The sequence below is a fragment of the Balaenoptera musculus genome, chromosome 12, assembly GCF_009873245.2.
Source record: "Balaenoptera musculus isolate JJ_BM4_2016_0621 chromosome 12, mBalMus1.pri.v3, whole genome shotgun sequence".
Taxonomy (NCBI): Eukaryota; Metazoa; Chordata; class Mammalia; order Artiodactyla; family Balaenopteridae; genus Balaenoptera; species Balaenoptera musculus.
Genome location: NC_045796.1, coordinates 7,722,801 through 7,742,956, shown reverse-complemented (window position 1 = coordinate 7,742,956; position 20,156 = coordinate 7,722,801). Strand labels below are relative to the sequence as shown.

The 20,156-nt window shown below is 42.1% G+C and overlaps 2 protein-coding genes across 3 annotated transcripts in view; one reads left to right on the top strand and one right to left on the bottom strand.

The window, feature by feature from the left end:
- SLC22A3 (solute carrier family 22 member 3) overlaps window positions 1–7,271 on the top strand; it is a 96,405-nt gene extending 89,134 nt beyond the window's left edge. For both annotated transcript variants that reach the window (XM_036871808.1, XM_036871806.1), the window contains 2 exons: window positions 909–1,008; window positions 5,688–7,271. In XM_036871808.1, coding sequence (XP_036727703.1) covers window positions 909–1,008; window positions 5,688–5,748 — 161 coding nt within the window. In that variant the 3' untranslated portion in view covers window positions 5,749–7,271. The remainder of the gene's footprint in view (window positions 1–908; window positions 1,009–5,687) is intronic.
- Window positions 7,272–7,854: 583 nt separating this feature from the next.
- Window positions 7,855–20,156, bottom strand: part of PLG (plasminogen) — a 42,579-nt gene continuing 30,277 nt past the window's right edge. Inside the window, exons 14-19 of the mRNA XM_036871804.1 lie at window positions 17,043–17,163; window positions 15,203–15,283; window positions 14,570–14,710; window positions 12,596–12,702; window positions 8,922–9,067; window positions 7,855–8,270 (exon numbers count right to left, since the gene is read on the bottom strand). Of these exons, the coding sequence (XP_036727699.1) occupies window positions 8,109–8,270; window positions 8,922–9,067; window positions 12,596–12,702; window positions 14,570–14,710; window positions 15,203–15,283; window positions 17,043–17,163 (758 nt within the window). The 3' untranslated portion in view covers window positions 7,855–8,108. The remainder of the gene's footprint in view (window positions 8,271–8,921; window positions 9,068–12,595; window positions 12,703–14,569; window positions 14,711–15,202; window positions 15,284–17,042; window positions 17,164–20,156) is intronic.

Below are 20,156 nucleotides of genomic sequence, written 5' to 3'. Positions count from 1 at the left end.
TGAAAAACAGAGGTAATAAATATGCACGCCTCATCAGTTCCTGATCCACTGAGTTTTACTGCATCCGCCCCTGAGGCTGGCGCGTCCACTGTAGTCCATGGTGGAGATGCTGCCGCCCGTCTCCCCAGGGCCTCACTCGCGACGTCACGCTGCTGGTTTGAATCACGCGCATCCACGATGGGCGTATTTACACCACGGGAACAGGCAAATGCTGCTGCAAATCAGGACTTTATTCTCTGGAGAGCTGGTTGTTAGACATTTACCAGCACAGCGCTGGGATAGGAAGATGTGTAGAAAATAGGAGAGGGTGGTGTTTCAAGAATTGCAGTTCTAAAGAACGGAGGAAGGGAGGATGGTGAGGTCGATAGAAGGCTCTTTAAAGAGGAGAGATTTGAATACGTTTCAGGGCGTCCACTGATGGGTTAAAGGTGCCGGAGGGAGAAGATGAATCACTACAGTGAGCAGCACAAAAAGACTCCAAGAGATGCTGGTGGGCAGATGTGGGCACCAGTCTTGCGGGGTCACGTGATGGAAGGAGGAAGAGGAGGCGCAGGGTGCAGTGAAAGGATGCTGAGGGGCTCCTCACTGGTGGCGTCTATGTTCCCCGTGAAGTAGGAGGTGAGGGCTTCTCGGAGTGTTTGGCACTTAGTAGGTCCTCAATAAATTGTGAAACGAGTGAATGAATGGATGGATGCCAAGAGCACAGGAGCGATGGAACTGTCTAGAGTTTGAGGAAGGCTGAGAACCTGTGAAATCATGACAGAGGAATGCTGGGCAGGGTGACCAGAGAGGGCTGCTGCCGGGCAGGGTGAGTCCAGAGTGAGCACAGCGGCTTCCAGAATGAGCAGGGGGCCATGAGGGGGCGCTGTGCGTTCCCGGTACCGTAACGCCTTTCTCCTGTTCCACAGGTATCCTGGCATCTGTCTGTGGTGCTCTTGTGATGCTTTTGCCTGAAACCAAGGGCATTGCCTTGCCAGAAACAGTGGATGATGTAGAAAAACTTGGCAGGTACGGTGCAAAATTCAGCACATCCTAATTAAAAGCAGCATTTCAAACCCACTGGGAAAGGACGGTGCTAAGAAAATTGAATATCCAGGGGGGAAAATATAATATTAAATCCCTATCTTACATCTTAAGCAAAAAATTCAAAGTAGATTTAAAAGGTTAATGTAAAGCAAATCTCTAAAAGAATATGTTTTATTTTTTAAATGTGGTTATGAAGAGGGAAACATTTCCAAATAAGGTGTTAAAACTCAGAAGGAATCTAAAGGAAAGAGACTGATGATTGGACAAAGTAGAAATAATTTAAATGTGCATCAATAGGCAACTGATGGTGAAAATGATAATATATCTATAAAATAATTGAGATATATCTATATGGAAAGACATGGAGAGATTTTCAAGATAGATTACAAAGTGAAAAGTCACAGAACAATGTGTTATAGTATTTACTAAAAAATAAAACCAAGAGTAATCCCTCTCTATAGCTAGATGGGAAAATAAATGATAGTCAGATGATGATAGAAGAATGATCGACCAATCGATAGATAGATGAATGATAAGTGATACATAGACAGGTAGAAAGAAGATAGGAGAAGGACAGTGAGAAAGAGACTGAATTTGGGAAAAGGGTGTCTAAATGGTGTACAGGGAAAGTTAATATCCAACCAACATATGAATATGAAATATGTTTTTGTTATATCAAGAAAAATCCACAGTACGCATATTCTAATCTCCTCTGAAATCTTTCATAATAATAAGATAGGAAGAGAGAATATGAATATGGGAATGCATAGGAAAAGATCTAAAATGATAAAATATACGCTCTGGGGATAGAAATGGTTCGGGAAGAGGGGTGTGGAAGGGAGGACATTACTTTTATACCCCATAGACTTCTGAATTGTTTGATTTTTTTTTTAATTACACCTCATGGTCTTGTATCATTTGTGAATTTTATTTTTTTTTAATTTTTAAAATTTTCTGGCTGCACCGCGTGGCATGTGGGATCTTAGTTCCCTGACCAGGGATCAAACCTGTGTCCCCTGCATTGGAAGCATGGAGTCTTAACCACTGAACTGCCAGGGAAGTCCTCATTTGTGAATTAAAAAAAAAAAATTTAACAGCTAATTTTATTTATTTATTTTTAATTTATTTTTGGTTGCATTGGGTCTTCATTGCTGGGCTAGGGCTTTCTCTAGTTGTAGTGAGCGGGGCTACTCTTTGTTGTGGTGCACGGGCTTCTCATTGCAGTGGCTTCTCTTTTTGCGGAGCACGGGCTCTAGGCACGTGGGCTCAGTAGTTGTGGCTCGCAGGCTCTAGAGCACAGGCTCAGTAGTTGTGGTGCACAGGTTTAGTTGCTCCACGGCATGTGGGATCTTAGTTCCTGGACCAGGGATCGAACCTGTGTCCCCTGCATTGGCAGGCAAATTCTTAACCACTGTACCACCAGAGAAGTTCCTAACAGCTAATTTTAAAAATAAAAATCAATCTTCTTCTAAACAGTGACCTAGAAATTAAGAGTATGGATCTCTAAATTTTTTAAAAGTGTATCAGAAGTATTTATGACAAGACTGAAATGTTAGTAACCTCATGGAAGTTTTATTCTTCACTTGACAGACTGGGAAGAGAGTAGAAACCGACCTTTTTTAGGTCCTTATATACGTGATCAATGGTTTCACATATGTCATTTCATTTAATACTCAAAGTGATTGTGTGCAATACAAGTTCTTATCCTTACTTTTTTGTATACTAGGAAATCTATGCTCAGAAAGACTTCACAACTTTTACGTGCTAGTACTGAGATTGATATTGTCCAGTGTACAGGTGTGACTGTTGTTTTGGGTAGTTTTATTATCTTATGCTGTATCCTACTTGATTATGAGTATTTTAATAGCAAGAATCCCCTGGTAGGATTGGAAATTTCTCTCTTCATATCCTCTTTTAATGAGGTCCCATCCCCCTCCCCAGAAACAGGCAACCATTGCTCAGAAGTATTTTAACCAGACCTTTAAAACTTATATAGTGATTTCATCGTCCAATTTCTTGATGCTATTTTGAAAAATAAGATTGACGAATCATCTCAGAACTTTCCTAAGAAAGACTTATCAGTGTACTCAAAACCAAACCACCAGCTGACTTCTAACAGGACTGGCCAATCAGAGGACAGGTAGACATTCGTCCCATGAAGTAACCCAATCAGATTCTTGTGCTTGTTTGTAATTAAACTGATAGGTAATGGCTTATCCCTCAACCAAAGCTCTACCTATGTTTTACCCTAAAACAATGCTACGTGAAGTCTGAGGTGAGGTGGGAGATTCTCTTTAAGACATTGCCATTTTATAAACCAAAATTAAGTTAAGAAATTTATAAAAGGGGGGACTTCCTTGGTGGTCCAGTAGTTATGAATCTGCCTTCCAATGCAGGGGACTCGTGTTTGATCCCTGGTTGGGGAACTAAGATCCCACGTGCCACGGGGCAACTAAGCCCACACGCCACAACTACTGAGCCCCTGTGCCACAACTAGAGAGAAGCCCACGCGCCACAGTGAAAGATCCCGAGTGCTGCAACTAAGACCCGACGCAGCCATAAATAAATAAATAAATATTTTTTTAAAAAAAAATTTATAAAAGGTATTAAAACTGTCCTCTTCAATATTACATAAGTTTGAAAATTTCAAAACTGTTAGTTTTGTTTGCTTTTGGAAGGACATTCTTTGCTGGGTATAAAATCCTTGGCACACAAGTCTCTTTCTCTTTCTTGTAGATGTATTAACTACATTATCTTCTTGTTTTGAATGTTGCTTTGGATAAATCTGAGACATGCCTGAATTTCCCCCTATTTAAAGGCTGATCTCTTTGCCTGGATGCCCAGAAGATTCCTTCCCTCTTTCCCTTCCTTCATCTCCTGCTCCCTCACTTTCCCCTTCTGCCCTCCTGTCTCTCCTGCTCCCTCTTTCTCTTTCACCCTCCAACCCCGTGGGATATGTCTCATGGCTGACTGTTCTCATTCAGTTTTCCCTGGTCCATGGTGTACCCTTCTAATACGCAGAGTCGAGTCTTATTTATTCGGTTTCATCTTTTCTGTTTTCTTCCCTATGGACTCTGATTTTGTATATGTTGGATCTCCTTTGCCTGTTGTAGGTATCATTTTCTTTCTAATCCCCTTTAATTCCATTTTATTTCATTTAATCTTGGTTGCATTTCTTGTATCTGTCCTTTATATCCTTTAATGTCTTTTCTACAATGTATAGTCTCCCTTGTAAACTTTCCAATTTTGTTTTAATTTTTCTGATGGCTTTTTAAAGAAAAAAAAAAAACTCCTCTTGAGTGTTACATCATGGAAAGACTTGCTTCATCCAAAAAGGATAAACATGCTGCTAGCTGTGTCATCACAGACAATTATTTGGTTTGTATGAGGGTATGGGGGCCAGATCAGGGTGGGCTGTGTCCAACCCTGTCACCCCAGTTGCAGCCATGCTAAAAGACCAAAGGAAAGAAGACTATTTAAGGTTAGATAAAGCAGGGGAAATGGTGGGAAAGGAAATAGGATTATCTTCAAATAAGATATCCAAACTTTAAGGGCAACTTCTCATGGGCTGATGTGCCCTGCAGGATCTGTTCAGGGCTGGGATACGCAGGAGAGCATCCCGGCCAGGATTATAGGGTCAAAAGTAAGAAGTTCAGTGCTGACTGTTGGTGGCACAAGCCTGGGAATGTGTCATTGGAGTTTTAAGACATCTAACTCTCAGTGGTGCAGAGTTCTTTTCCTGCACATCTGCTGCCCTCTCTTGTGAATGCCCCTGTGCCAACCCTCCAGCGACAGGGACTACATTCTTCTCTTTGACTCGACTCTATTTGCTGCTGCTCATTTACATAGTGAGCGTGATAGATTCATTCTTGATCCCCAAACCAGTCAGAGGTCAGATTTTCAAACTCATCAGGAAAAAGTGGAGGAAGAGGGAGTGACTTGAGATCAAGACTCTTTTGCCAATTCAATCATATTAAAAATAGAATTAAACAATTGGAAGAGATGGAGTTTTGGAGGTGAGAAGGCCATCTCAATGGTGTGCAGGGAAAATTAATATCCAGGCAGTATATACACGAGAAGAATTAGTCCAACAAAAATTCAACTTACATGAATTTTTTTTCTAATTTTTTTCTGTGTTTGTAAATTTTCATAATTAAAAAATTGGGTAAATTAATTAATTATACCTAGTCGCTACCCTTGAAAAAACATCTAATAAAAGTCTGATCTATAGTTTTACAAGTTAAGCACATTGATTGCATTCTATAATCACTTACTCAGGAACAAAAACTACTTAGCCCCAAGTTACGGAAACCTCTTAGCATTTTCCCTCCTACAACAGCACTTAGTCATTTTCTCATTTCTGCTTTCTTTTGTTCACATCAGCAGCTCATTTCCAAACCATCTGTTACAGAGTAGAAATTCATAAAGAATTTATATATGCTGTAATGCTAATTAACCCCTGCCTAGGGCCTGAGAGCAAGTAAGAATTGACCTGGAGACAGTTAATTTTGTTCCCTTTGAGTTGGGTTTTTATGAGCAGTTATGCATGAGTGTATTCGATCAAAACCAACTATGAAATTGAGTAGTAACAAAAAGACTTCCTTCTCACTAGTTGTATAATCTTTTATAAGGACTTTCTCTTTTCTCCTTTGTTTTGTCAGTCCACATTCCTATAAATGTGGCAGAAAAAAGAAAACTCAAGTTTCGAGATCTCACCTTTGAGGCCCCTGCCAAAGATGCAAGGATAGAGCTATTCAGGCTGGTCCCCCCAAGGAACCGACGTGCCTTGCAGAGACGTGTGTGTGTCCACTTCAGCTGTGCAGCTCCAAGTGTTTTTAATACTTTACAAAGACATTCAGACTATCCAGAGTATTTTTATACAACGTCGGATGAATCAAGACTCATCGTGCTGTCAAAGTTTCTGGGAACGTGTGATATGTGACCGGTTTAGCCAAGAGCCTGTTGTGTGCACAGCTCCTTCTGAGGTTTTTTCTCACGCTGGGGCAGTGCCTCTGACCCACTGGGTTACAGAGAGACAAGAGAAGCCCCACCCAGTTCTCATGACGGTTCCATCAAGAATGCAAGATGTGCAAACCAAGGATCTGGGGAAAGTGTACAGAAATGGGTTCATCAAATCTGATCAAGACATTGAGGCTCTGAACTGAGGGTTCTGAAGATTCCAGGGCAGATGAAGATTTGGGAATCTTGTTAATGAAGAGACTGAATCTAGGGACCTCGGGCCACCTGGCTCTGAGCCTTTGCTTTCTCTTCTCACCTTGAGCTCCTTAAGCTCCTGGAGCATCTAGGGTCGCAGGCACTTTTAGGCCTTGTTCCAGAAATAAGAACAAATCTGCTGTACCATTCAAGGATTTGGCTCAATTATTTATAAAATCAGATTCGGTCCTGAGATGATTCAGGATAATTGTGGTCCTCCTTTAGTGGACACCTACAGCCACATATTCAGTTTTTTACTGATGAAATCCATGGGCTATGATTTCATGGGTCTTAAGATTTTAATCATACAGGGATATTTATCTTATATGTGTGAGTTCAGCTCTATGATGATGCCCATGGTCAAGAGTGAAAAAGATGGACAAATCTCATTCGATCTTGACACTTTTGACTTGTCTTGGGAAGAAGCTTACATTTTAGTTTGAAAGAAAGGTCAGTTATATCCATGCTTAAAACAATTAGCAGAAGTTTATATTGTACGTGACTTTACAGGTATACTAATAAGGGATTTGATCTTTTTTGTTACTGAGACTTTTTGAAATGTGGAGTTTAAATACAAATATGCTGTCTTTATGATGTTCTGCTTTATATGGTACATTTGTTATATTTTCAGATTCAGTATGGATCTTATGCAGAATTGTTTAATGAATTATTTTGGGTGGACAGGTAAAATGGGAGCCAAAGGGAAATCTTGCCAGTGAGGAAGGAAATTTCTATGTGAACACATGACGATATGTACGGTGTACGTGCTAATTGTAAAATAAGTTTTTAATCCTTAAAGCACATCAGAATTGAATATGAACATTTTATTTTTCAATGAAATAAACACAGTTCTTTAAGGATGTAATGCTGCATTTACCCTTTATTCATACACCCTTGCATTTTTGTTTCTTTTGCATTTCTCTTTGCTGTGACATGACTGTCGCTCCTTGATACTATCACCTTGGAATTGTATTTTGAGTTGACATTTGGGTTCTGATAACAATAAAAAAAATGTAAATTGTCAAGAAAAATCAATTGTCATCCTTTCCCTTCCTTCTGAACATGTGTCGCTGTAAAACACTCTTCCCATGTGACAACATATACTACACATCCAGGCAGCCAATTACTGATGGAAATTAAATGGTCCACCTTCAATATATGTTCGTTGCTCCTTTCCAGGCTCTTGGCACCATTCCTAGACTCATATGTGACCCAGAATACCATTCAGACTCTTAGCTGGTCTTGTGTTATGACACTTCCATTGCCCGGTTTCCTTCTCAGAATACAGCTGTCTGCCCAGGGTCTCCCGTGCTGGGCTAGAGTCAAGTTGTCAGTAACAGATTTCATTCCGAAGAACAGAATTCGCTCTCATGATTCCCCATATATGCTGCAGCTTTGAAAACATTCATCCCAGTGCCAAAAATAAAGAAATTAAAGATGTGTGTGACAAGGTAAATAAATAGGTGACTTACTAGGACTTCTCTATTGATCTTACAGGCTTCTCGTCCCTCTATTCCTTATGAGAAAGAACAAAATCGCTCAGGCCTGTAAGAGTTACATCATTTACAATTGGTAGGATGAACGAAGGACATGAAAACAGTGAAAATCAAAAACTTAAAGGAAGTACAGAGTTTATTTTCAACAAATGTCATAGCTGTATTGCCTCATTATTACAGAATCCAGCAGTCCACAGACAGGAACAAGTTATCCACAACAATACAAAAAAATGTTGAGGTTTGGCAGTAGCTGGTAGCTAAGTACAGTGTCAAACTTAGTTTGATTACTGTCAATTATTTCTGAGCGTGCTGAATTCCCTACCCATGTTCCAGCTTCAGATCCGTTGATGCTTCACTCTGTCTCCCATCTAATTAATTCTTTCTCATTATTTCTTCAATCCAGGTAACAAACTTTGAAACACGAACATACACACCAGGCTTATTGGGGCGTGCACAGCCAAGACCCCATGAAGTGACTCCTTGTAAAATGTATTTGTCCTTCTCAAAGCAAACCAGAGGTCCTCCGCTGTCACCCTGCACAGAGGAAGGGAAAACGCCATGAGAAGATGAAGCTTCCATCCTTGTAGTATGGGATGTTATCCTTCTATTACCGCAATGTAAGCTTTTCCCAGTATTTGAACATCCCTTTCCAATCAGAAAGGAACGTAGTAACATATTATTTGAACATCTGCTGTGTTTCAGTACTAGGCAAGGTACGTTTAACGAAACCGTACCAGTTAGTGTTTCCCGGGGGGACAAGAAATCCCTTGTGAAAACTGTATTCATCCCTTCAAGCCTTGGGGTTTCTCTTAGGGAGGGTGACCCCAAGAACAATCTTAAAGGAGGTGTGGGAGGGTCTTTGTCTTATACCAACCTCCCTTCCCTACTAGAAAGGCCACGTCCCGAGTCCCACCCAAGAGCCCCCTCCCAGAGGCGTAGGGGCTGTTGCCGTGATGGTGCTTAACTATTCCCTTACAACCAGTGCGGAACTCAAGGCCCAAGAAATCACCCTAGATGACCTGAATCAGCCTTCAGAGACACGCTTAAAAGGTTTCTGGGCAACATTTAGACTGTGGCCTTCGATTGACAAATCCTTCTCAAATTTGCTGCTTTGGGGCTGAAATGTCTAAGGGGCCAAAACAGGCCAACACAAGATGAACTTTGATCTCTTTAGTCTTTTTTTACCTGGCAACTGTCAGCACCTCCAGCCAGATGCCCCGCACACAGCTCGGTGGGTCTGACTCTCTCATTCAGATACTCATAGCGATTGCACACCTTGTTTTCAATCACAGGCAGCCGGGCTTCCTTGAGCAAGCCAGCACCGTAAGTGCCTGTGTTTAAAAAGATGAAACACACGGTGACTGGATCGAAAACATGTCCGCAAGGAAGCTTCCAGAACAACAGAACAGCAATGATAGATCTCATGTTCATCCGTGAGGCTGGATAAAACAAGAAGTCAGTTCCCAGTACTACTAGAACTCTTTCTTCTTTCTTTTTGACCCTTGAAAGTATAAACATTATATAAGATTTCATGTTCCCAAGACTTAGACTCAATTAATCTGGGCTTCTTTATGGGATTTTGAGGTTGGTTTGTGTTGTTATTTTTTGGTTTCTTTTTTTTTTAAACTATAAAGAAATTTACTTTTAATGTATAAAGAGAGATTGAGAAATACTAGTGCTACTATTTTCATATATTCCCTTCCAGGATTTTTATATGCTTCTTTTACTACTTATATCATATTGCCCATTTTTTCCACAAAAAGTTATATCATAAGGACTTTCATAATCCTACAATCTGTATAATTAATACTTTAGTGGGGAGTGACTGCTGAATGGGTTTGGGATTTCCTTTTGGGGTGAGGCAAGTATTCTGTAAATAGTGGGGATGGTTGCACAATGTTGTGAAGGTGCTAAATGCCACAGAATTGTACTCTTTAAAATAGTTAAAAAAGTAAATTTTACGTTACGTATATTTTACCACAATATTTTAAAAAAAGAACAGCTGTCATTTACTGAGAATTAACTTTTTCAGGCACAAGCTCATTATGTGGTGTAGCTCTTTTAATCCTTAAAACAGTCCGATCACCTAGGCACTTTCGTCATTCCTATTGTACAGTTAAGGAAACTGAGGCTTAGGAAGGGTGTGTAGTTTGCCCAAGATCACCAAGCAAGTCTGGTGGAGCTGGGATTTGAACTTGGGTCTGCAGCATCATTGCCCAGATTCTTCACCACCACGTCCATTGGCTACAACAGCTGCTCTCAACGTATCACTTCTTTGTTCCTACAGGTTATTCACATTCCTTAGTATTTTCTTAAGTGCTCTCAACGTATCACTTCTTTGTTCCTACAGGTTATTCACATTCCTTAGTATTTTCTTAAGTCTAAGTTCTGAGGGATTATATAGACATATTTATGGTTCCCAATATCTTTGCCAAATATTTTCTAAACAGGTGTGACAGTGTAAAATGTCACTAGAAAAAAAGCACTGCACAACACCCTTCTGAGTGTGTGGTGTCTAATAATTTTCAAATATTTGCTAATGTGATGAGTGGACATTGTCTTAATTTATTTCCTAATTTACATTTCTTTTCCAATTAGGGACAGTGAAGATTCTTTGGTGTGCTTGTTTTCCTCACTGTATTTCTTTCTTTGTGAGAAAAACTGCTTTTTCTTTACTTTGGCAGATGGAAATAGAACCCGTGCACAATCACAAGAAGAGATGATGTTTTCCAGATGGACACACCCAGGTACGTCTCAGCATTTTCACAAATAATCCAGTTTTCCAATTTTGCAAGCCCAGCTTTGATGAGTTTTGCAAAATCTTTGTGTTGCCGTCATGGAACAGCCAAGAAATAAGGTACTACTTCTTCTCCAAAGACTTTTAATAAAATTGGAAAATTGTCTTGAGTTCAGAAAACTTACACTGGAGTTGACAGGAGCACCTAGGAGGACCACCATTTGGAAAGAAGAGGCGAGTCCCAGCCCTGGGCAGGCAGAGCCACTGAGGACGAAAGTCCTGACCACAGAAGCATTGGGTAGCGGATGCATTTTCTGAATTGAGTGGATGTGCAGAGGGTGCGGCCTTCTCAAAAATTTTTGCTGAAAATTAATTTAACCGAGTGTCCCGCTCTTACATCTGCTTTCTGAGCAAGACAGACGTCCTGAGGCTAGGGACAAATCCACTGCTAATTGACGAGGCGCCTTTGTGGGCTGTGCAGAGGTGCTGCCATCGTGTGGTCACAGGAGAGATGGCGTTTCTGAGGGCCTGAGACTGAGGGTGACCTAGGGACCTGATGGGGTAGTGGGGACGTCGAAGCTGGTCCCTGAAAGTACCCAGCCATTGCTGATGAGGGGCTGACATGAACGACCCCCTCGACATCAACCCTTACCTTGCTTTGGAATACGGAAGTCAGGGAAAGTCTGGAGACTAAAGGGGAGAATTCTGACCTCACACAGAGAGGCTGAGAACACTGACTGATCTGATGTCATTACTGACATATAGAAAATTGGTAAACAGACCTGACTCATGTTTTGTGACTCCTGATCCAATGAATACATTGAGAATCATTTTCTCCAGTTAGACATTCAGACGAGGCCTGGAGAGACAGGGGAACCCAGTGCAGGGTGATAGTTAGAAAAGTGTGGGTGCTGGGTGAGACAGAAGAAACACTGAATGGGCTTGGGGGGTCTGGCAGGCCTGGGTTCCATCAGGGCTCAGCTACACACAGGTTATGTGGTATTTATTGATGACAGTGACAGTGGTGATGGCGGGGAGGGCTGGGGGCCAACCATGATGGTGATGGTGATGATAATGATGATCCTGAGATGGTGAGGGTGATGGTGAAGATGGTGGTGGTGATGACGGTGTCCATGGTGATGGTGGTGATGATGATGGTGGTGATGGCAGTGGTGGTCGTATGATAGGCACAGGAGCTGCTAAAATACCATCTCCAAAGCACTGAGCTCTTCATATGCATTATCGTAATCCTCACAATGACCTCATAGGGTAGCATAGATGAGGAAACTAAGGCTAACATGTAGAACATAATTTGAAAACACGGGTTTTATGGATGAGGGCTTAGATGCCAAATGGTACAAAGAGGTAAGGTGACTTGTCCCGTTCGCCCAGCTGGTGGCAGAACAAGAACTATTTTCCAGGGCTTCTGACTCCCAGTCTGGTGCTCCGACCAATGCTTCTGAGAAACTGAGGCAGAGATCTAGGACATTCTTATAATGTTCCTAGGCCCGAGTCTGAAGGATATGATAATAATTTTTATTATAATGTAATGCAGGGCATACTGCAAAGAGAAGGCGGGATTCGCAAAATATAGTACAGCTGCTGATACGGGATCCTGCATAAACGTTTCCTCTCTCATCCTCACCCCGTCAACCAATACCAAATACCATCCTAGAATTGGGACCTTTCTTTCTTTCCCCTGCTGTCAGTCTGCCCTACCTCCAACAATGTCTCCACACAGACCCAGGCAAGTGGGTATTTGGGGAGACTAGTTTAACTATAATTTTTGTTGTTGATTTGCACCGTGTTTGGGAACTCTGTGTGCTTAATTCACATGAACGACAATCTAACACCCTTAATTTGTAGCTTGTGTCAAAACCCTACTTACCTGGGGACACAATATTAACCTTGGATTTTTGGGGTCAGAGTCTCAAGGAAACACTACCCTTCCCCTCATCCATGTCCCTTGATGACTGATTATAGTGACGGAGGCAGGTGTCCAGACAAAGTCAGGAAGGGAGTGGACCTCACTCACTGGTAGAAATCGGTACACATGCTCATTTTCTCATGTAGGTTGCAGGTCAGAACCAGTTCATCATGTGAGTCACAGAATTTATCTTACCTTGGGTTTCTCCCCAGCCAGTGATGTAACATACTGTCCGGTCCGCGACCACATAATTCGGGGATGGCAGACAAGCTGGGATTACCTTTTCGGTGATGATGGCAGGGCTGAAAGGAAAACATCAAAAGTTACATTTGACTGCCCTGCTAGGAGACTTCTGCCATTCATCTGTCGGTCACAAGATCCCACCTGCCCCAGAGCCCCAGAACGCTCTGAGCTGGTATTTCTTCCTTGCTTCACTGACACAGCGCAATGTAGAAAACAACTTTTCATCCTCACATTTGCCTGTAGTATCTTATGAGTCAAAAAAAAAAATAGAACATTTTGTTTTAAAGGCACCAGTTGTGGACAAGAAACTAGAGGTGGGAATAGAGATGACAATGACTTTTAATGTCTTTTCTTGCACTATGGGAGTTTTATACCAGGTGTACACTTCTAGATGAAGTTAAGAGGGCTTCAGTCAGTAGGTGGACCATCCAGCTGAAATACAATCACAGGGCTTTAATAATAGCAAGTACCTTGTGCCACTAGGAGCAAACTGCTCCATCTTTGGGGTCCTCAGATTCCTCACCCATAAATGTTACAACACCATGGCTGTAAGAATCCAATATAATGCAAGATACCAAATAAAAGAGGATTAGAAGTAAGCACCTTGCATAAGCAAAGTAGTATTGTTTTCCAAAAACTTTCACATTAGAGTTCCAGAGAATCAAATATTAGAACTTTGATTTTTAGACTTGATTCTATTTTAGTAAATTCAAGAGGAAAACCCATTGAAGATGAGAAGTGCCTGATTCTGATTAAGAATCATCATTGCCTGCAACTTTGAAGCAGACACACCCTCTCAGAGTCACCACAATAGACCTAGCGTCTCACATGGAGTGGACCACAGTCATCACTGTATAGGTTCCCCTCGTGGAACGCCAATGCCTGAGACTCTTGGGGTTTGGGGAGCCTGGGAGTGGGTACCCGAAAGCTCAAACGTATCAGTCTATCAGAGAGCATATCCAGAGCCCCAACTTTACTAAATTACTTGTTCGAGGATCAGAGCTTTCCTGATGGCCCCAGGGGACCATGGAGAAAAGAGAATCAGCTCCTTTTTTAGGCTAAGCCAATAAGGCCCTTTCTTTCCTTTCCAGAGTGTCCAAATATCCCAGGGAGTCACTCCTCAGTTTACTGACCCAGAAAACTTGTGAAGTGTTTCTGTCCAGACCCAGCAAGCCCCACTCAGACTCTTGACCTCTGGCCTGGCCATCCTCGTCACTGTCACCGTTGTCCCACTGTCATCTGGAACCCATCATGCATGGCTGATGGGCTCTGCATGCCTTGTTGACTGTCCCAAATGTGCCTATTCTCAAAATAGCTGTCTGTTTATTTAGCTGTCTCCCTTGTGACCTATTTCCAAATACTGCTAACTTTAAATGACGTTAACAAATTGATCATTTTGTCAGACTTAATAAAACACCATTTCAACAGGAAACATAAAACCAGAGATAGGAAGAAGGAGAATTTGCACTTGTGAATTGTGAGTGTGTGTGTGTGTTTACATCGCCTTTTATAAATCGCTTCGAAATATACATAATCCCATTTGATCCCCCAAATATATTATTATGTTGAAAAGAGAGTGTCAACCTGGAGTAATTGAATAATTCTCTGATTATGAATGTATATTAGCTGACTGGGGAACATTAAGTGAGAGAGTTTGAGGGGTAACCTGTACCTCATGTTTCAACTCACTCTTTTTCCGCAAGAGGAAACTGAGTCCTGGTGCTTTTGTCATGACCACGGCTAGTAAGAGGCAGGCGGGGCTGAGCCCAGGTTTTCTCACTTGAAGGTCAATGCCTGTCCCAAAGCCCCGTGCCTTTGGGGTCCTAGACGGGGCTGCCCACATACAACTCTGTTACGGCTCATAAACCCAGCGGTGAGCAGATGTTCTCACTGCTCACAGGGTGAAAGTCACGGGCGAGCCAGTACCTGCTCAGCTTGAGCAAGGCGATGTCTGCCCGAGTGGGCCCCGGGAACAGCTTGGCCACTTGTATTTCCTGGACACTGTCTTCAACGGCGGTCTCTTGGTGTGCGCCCAGGACGACCTTGTATGATGCCGGCCCTGAGAAGCTAGAAAAGACAGCAACCTTAGGAGCAAAATCTGGGCCAGCCCTTCATCGGGTGCCTTCCTGAGCCACAAACACTGCGTCTTCTCCCCACTAGGCTCCCTACACTCAGAGACCTCTGAGTGGCAAGAAACAAGTTCACGGTTTATCTGAACCTGGCTGTTAAGGAATGTTCTTGGGGCTGCTTTTGGCCTGACCACAGAGGAAGAATGACACCAACGCTGAAGTCGGCGCAGGACAGATACGGGTCTGTCTTCTTCATTTCTCTCTGGAAATACCTCCTCCTCTCTCATCCAATGGCCCTGGCAATTCTGCCTCAGGCCCTTCTCATCCACTCCCTGGTCCCCAGTGTCACTGCCATGAAAGGAAAGAGGGAAGGAAGGGGAGGGGACAGGAGAGGGGCGAGGGGAGGAGAGAAGAGGAAGGAGAGGAGAGAGGGGGAGGCGGAAGTCTTTAAGACAAGTAAGGCTTTGGGTCAGGGATCCCCTAAACATACCTGTCCAAGCAGTGGGCAGCAGTCAACACCCACTCTGGGGATATTAAAGTGCCTCCACAGAAGTGGTTTCTAGAAGGAAATCTGGAAGGAAAACGTGCCAGGATTTTAGTTCAAACCTGATGATTTATTCTACAGAAAGCCGGAAGTAGTGCTCAGTCTGTTGTGATATCGCTGACGTTCCCAGAGGACAAGGTGACCAGCCCGTCATCAGGATGGTGGGAGCTTTGAATTGTGCTCCTGTGGTGGGTTCTCAGGAGGTCACTACACCACCCTGGAAAGTGGCTGGCGCTCAGGTGGGGCCCAGCAAAGCCACACGACCCCAACGGGAGGTCCACGCCCATGGCTTTGACCCTTTGGCCCTGGACTCCAGCTCCTTGAGGTCTCTTTCACTTCTTTTTGACAAGATCTATGCAAGACCCGATGAGTCATTCTTCAGGGAACCAAAATGGGATCCTGAGTCGCCGTGATTCACGGGCATCTGCTAATTTTACCTGAGAAAGTTCGCTCTGGGGGGAATGTCCCCTAAATCATTTACTTTATAGGACTGCTTAGGCACGGGATTGCTCATAAAATTTGTGTGAGCCGCTCCGAAGCCCATCATAATGAAAGGGACACAAATAGTAAGTGAATAACCAGCAAGGCAATTATCAATCTGGAAATAGACCACAGCGCATCTTGGGAAAGAGGGAATATGAGATACGTGAAAGGTGAAGGCTCTGTATCTCAAGCAGTTACTAAATGATGAAACAAATAAAAGAAAAGCCAACTCAACCAGGGAATGAAATAGACCATTTTCATTCATCGATAGCATCTCACAAGCGAAAAGAAGGAAGACCACTGAGCACAGCCGTTGGGCACATGCGCACTGGTGCAACATCAACAAGCAGATCAGCCTGTTTCCCGCGTGTGCTTCGAAGAGACACCCAGCAAAACGGACTTATTAAAGGCGACCGCCACTGAACGATAACCTGAACCTTCTGGGTCATGTAGGATGGGGACTGATCACTCTTAAATTATGGCGATCCTGAGCTACCCTTCACTGAAGAAGATGCGTTTTGCAAATGGGTGAGCACCCTTTGATTAAATTCAGTAGTTCACAAAACTGTGGCAGGAAGGAAGGAAAGAAAGAAAGAAAAAAAAAAAGAGACTCTGTATCTGTGATATATTATAGATAATTTAATCTTTACCCTCCCCCTCCAGGTGTCGCATTTCTAAAAATATCCCTTTCTCTTCATTTTACAAAGTACCAGTGGGTATCCATCTAAACCCTCAAGGTATCTTCCATACTTTTTCAGCAATATTGGAACTTAGTGTAAATTGCTACATTTATCAATTTTGATGATAGCTGCCCAGATCAAAAAAAAAAGGTTCTAATTCTGACTATTTTCAAACTGAAGAACATAGAAAAGAATATAACAAAAAAAAGAAGCAGACTCACAGATACAGAGAACAAACTAGTGGTTACCAGTGGGGAGAAGGAAGGGAGGAGGGGCTATATAGGGGTGAGGAGTAAGAAGTTCAAACTATTAGGTATAAAATAAGCTACAAGAATATATTGTACTACACGGGGAATATAGTCAATATTTTATAATAACTATAAATGGAGTATAACCTTTAAAAATGGTGAATCACTATATTGTACAACTGTAACTTATATTGTACAGCAACTATACCTCAATTAAAAAACATAGAAAAAATTTTTTATAGTTTTCCTTACTCCTTTGCAGAACTTAGAGGCAGGTACTGATACTGAGGGTATGTGGACTTAGTGTGAATGTAGAAAGGTTTTGCAAGGAGTACACAGGAGGATGGAATACACTGTTTCTGGAAATGGTGTTACCTTTTTCGAAGGCTGACTTGCCAGGGCCAGGAGTGTGGGATGGCCACGCACCCACCTACAACCCTTCCGGGACACTTCTTCGGCTCCACCTGGGGCTTTCCACAATCAAATGAAGAGGAAACTGTGGCACAAAGTGGGAAAAATTTGCATTTGAAGACGTGAAAGAGAGCACCTCATGATAAATTCATGGCTCGTGGCCGAAGCACTGAATTTTTGACATCCCAAAGCCCAAACTAAATAGTAAAATCATAAATATTTTTTGGAATATTTTTTCTAAGTTTCGAAAGTGGTAGGGGACAACATAGAACCCTCTCCTTTCAAGAAAATATAAGTACTTTTTTTTTTTTTTTTTACTGCTTTCTTAAGGAAGTGATTAAATAAATTGGGAAGAGTTAGGCATTAGAATAAGAGCTTTTTGGAGAGGAGCTTGACTGACACAAATTGTTTTTCTGACTTGATGTGATATATCTAGAGAGTGAATCATCGTCACCATCATCATCTGAACCATGTAAAGTTTACTGAAAACCATAATTGTCATCCCCATTGAAAGGCACTAAGAGTATTTTTAAAATGTGAATCTGTGTGTGCACGTATGTGTGCATGTGTGTGTGTGTGTGTGTGTGTGTGTGTGTGTAGCAAGGATAACAATCTTAAACTGAAATAATGCCTTCTCTCAGCCAGTTTCAGGACAGCTCTTCCAGGGAGCCTCCCAAGACTAACCCAATGCCACGGGGATGACTTCCACTCACTTGCCTTTCTCTCTATTCATTCTCCCACCTGCTTTCTCTCTCCACCTGGCCTGCAGGGTTCCTGGAGATTAGGGTTAATGCTCCATCTCTGGTTGGTGCCACTTACTAATGTCTAGAACAGTTCAGGGGCTACACAAGGTATTCATAAAGGGCTTCTCCGTTGTCTGGAACCCTTTAAGATCTTCAAAAATAGAAGCATAAATCATTGTTAATAATAATAGTACAAGGAGAAATTTTTTGCTCTTAATCAACCAAGAGATTCTATCCTCTAGTGAATCTGGAATCTGAATTTTCCAAATACCTTTCCAATTGTCTTGGCCTATTCTGAGAATCTATATACAGAAGTTTTTTTTTTTTTTTTTTTAAAGAAGCATGCAATATAATGAAATCCTACTTTCTAACACTGACCTTAATTTCTCTTACTGTGTCTTACACAGAATAGACTTACAGAAATGGACTAAGAAAAGAATAACTACAGATATTATGGTACCCTGGTCTTAGTATTCAAAACAAAACTGAAGTTCTATTTATTTTTAATTACTTATTATTTGTACTGTTAGTGTTGGTGGAATTGAAATGAGTTGTTAAAACCAATTAACAAAAACTTACAATTTAAAATAAATGAATATAAATAAATAAAATTATGTTTAAAATGGGCATCTTTCAATTTTTGAAGTTAATATTAAAGAGAAAAACAACACAATCCCTTGATAAAATTGAGAAGCAGAATACTGGGCTGAATAGAATATAGTTCTGATTTCAAATTGTTTTACTTATGCTATTACTTATGTGCAATTTGCATGGTGCCATTGTTTTAATAACAGAATATTTACACAAATTTTTCAGGTGAGTTGCTTAAAGAAGTTTACGTGTAGCCTAAAAAGTTAATTAGTGTTACTTTTTCATTTTAAAGATGTTTTCCATGTGAATTACAGACAATGTAAAGTTTGGAAATTTTAAGGAAAATTGCTATTAGGAAATTTCTCACTTAAATAAAGGAAATCCAAAATCTCCCAGGAATAAGCAATAGAAATTTTTTTAAAAAAACAGAGAAAATGAAAATAACCTAAAAAAACAAAAGTCGTACTTCAAAGAGATTTCATATTCTGAAAAATCTGAATAAACTTATCAAAAGCCATACAAGCACACACACAGAAAGTACCCTTAACCTGGGATAGTCACCCTTTTAAGCACCGACCTGACATGTTGGAGGAACTGTGATTTGAGATTTCGTTCATTTATTTGAATACATATTTGCTGAATTTACTCATTTAGCAAATATGTATTCAAATATATATACGTAGTGCCTGGCATGTACTAGGCATTGCTCTAAGCACTAGAAAGAAGGAAACAGCTGAGGTTTGTAATCTTTACCTTCTGATGGGGGGGTATGTAAAAAGATGTTACACTGGAAGATTCAACAGAGGTCCCAAAGATGCCCGGGGATGTGTACGGTAAACCTCCATCTGCAGACTTCAAGGCAAATAGCCTCTTCTACAGTGCTGGTACCCTTACCCAAGTCAAGGATTGAAAAGAATCAGGTTCTTAGACATGGAAGAAAGAAGAAAGGATGGAGAGAGGGCTGTTCCAGTGGCCTGTGAGGTCCCCGCTTCCTCATGATGTGGGCACGTTATCACACCACGAGGTCTGATCTTGAGACATATTTCCTGCGGAAGGATACCCAGGCCTGCCTCACACTTGAGAAGCTCATAGCGTCTGGTGGTGACTGAGGGCTGCCCCTGGGACGTTACTGTACTTCCCTTCGGTGGGAATGAGCGTTGCATGAATCCCAGGCACAGCTGTAGAGGCCGGGGTGGGACTGTCAAGCTATACAAGTTAAAGGCAATCGTGCCACGTTGGCAGCCTGCCCAGGATAGCGAGTCCACGCGGTAAGAGGCAGTGGGGTACCAGAAAGCTGAAGGGTGGGAAAGGGAGGCGCTAACCCCACCAGGGACTCTCTGATGGAGGGCCACCGAGAGAGCTTGTACAGAGCACATACACACTGGAGAACGAGTCAGCTACAAATTCCCCCTGAGTCCAGAGAGCACAAGGGCAGCAGCCAAGTAGAATCTTTCCTGTCACCCTGACCTCTCCCTCCTCCCCCTGCTCTACCCAGCAGTGGCCCGAAAGCGAAGCCCGACAGTGTGGCTCCGGAGCGCTCAACCCCTTCCCCAGACAGCCTCCCAAACCATCTCCGGACGTGGACTTAAGTGGCTTTGCGGCAGGAACTTCTCTGCTCCAGCCTGCCCCCCACGTGGCAGACACAAACAGATGCCATCAAACGGTGCAAAGGAGGAGTCCAGGCTGATTGATTAGCGGGAACCAGGACAGATGGTGTTTGCAAAGATGGGTCAGCGGAAAGTAA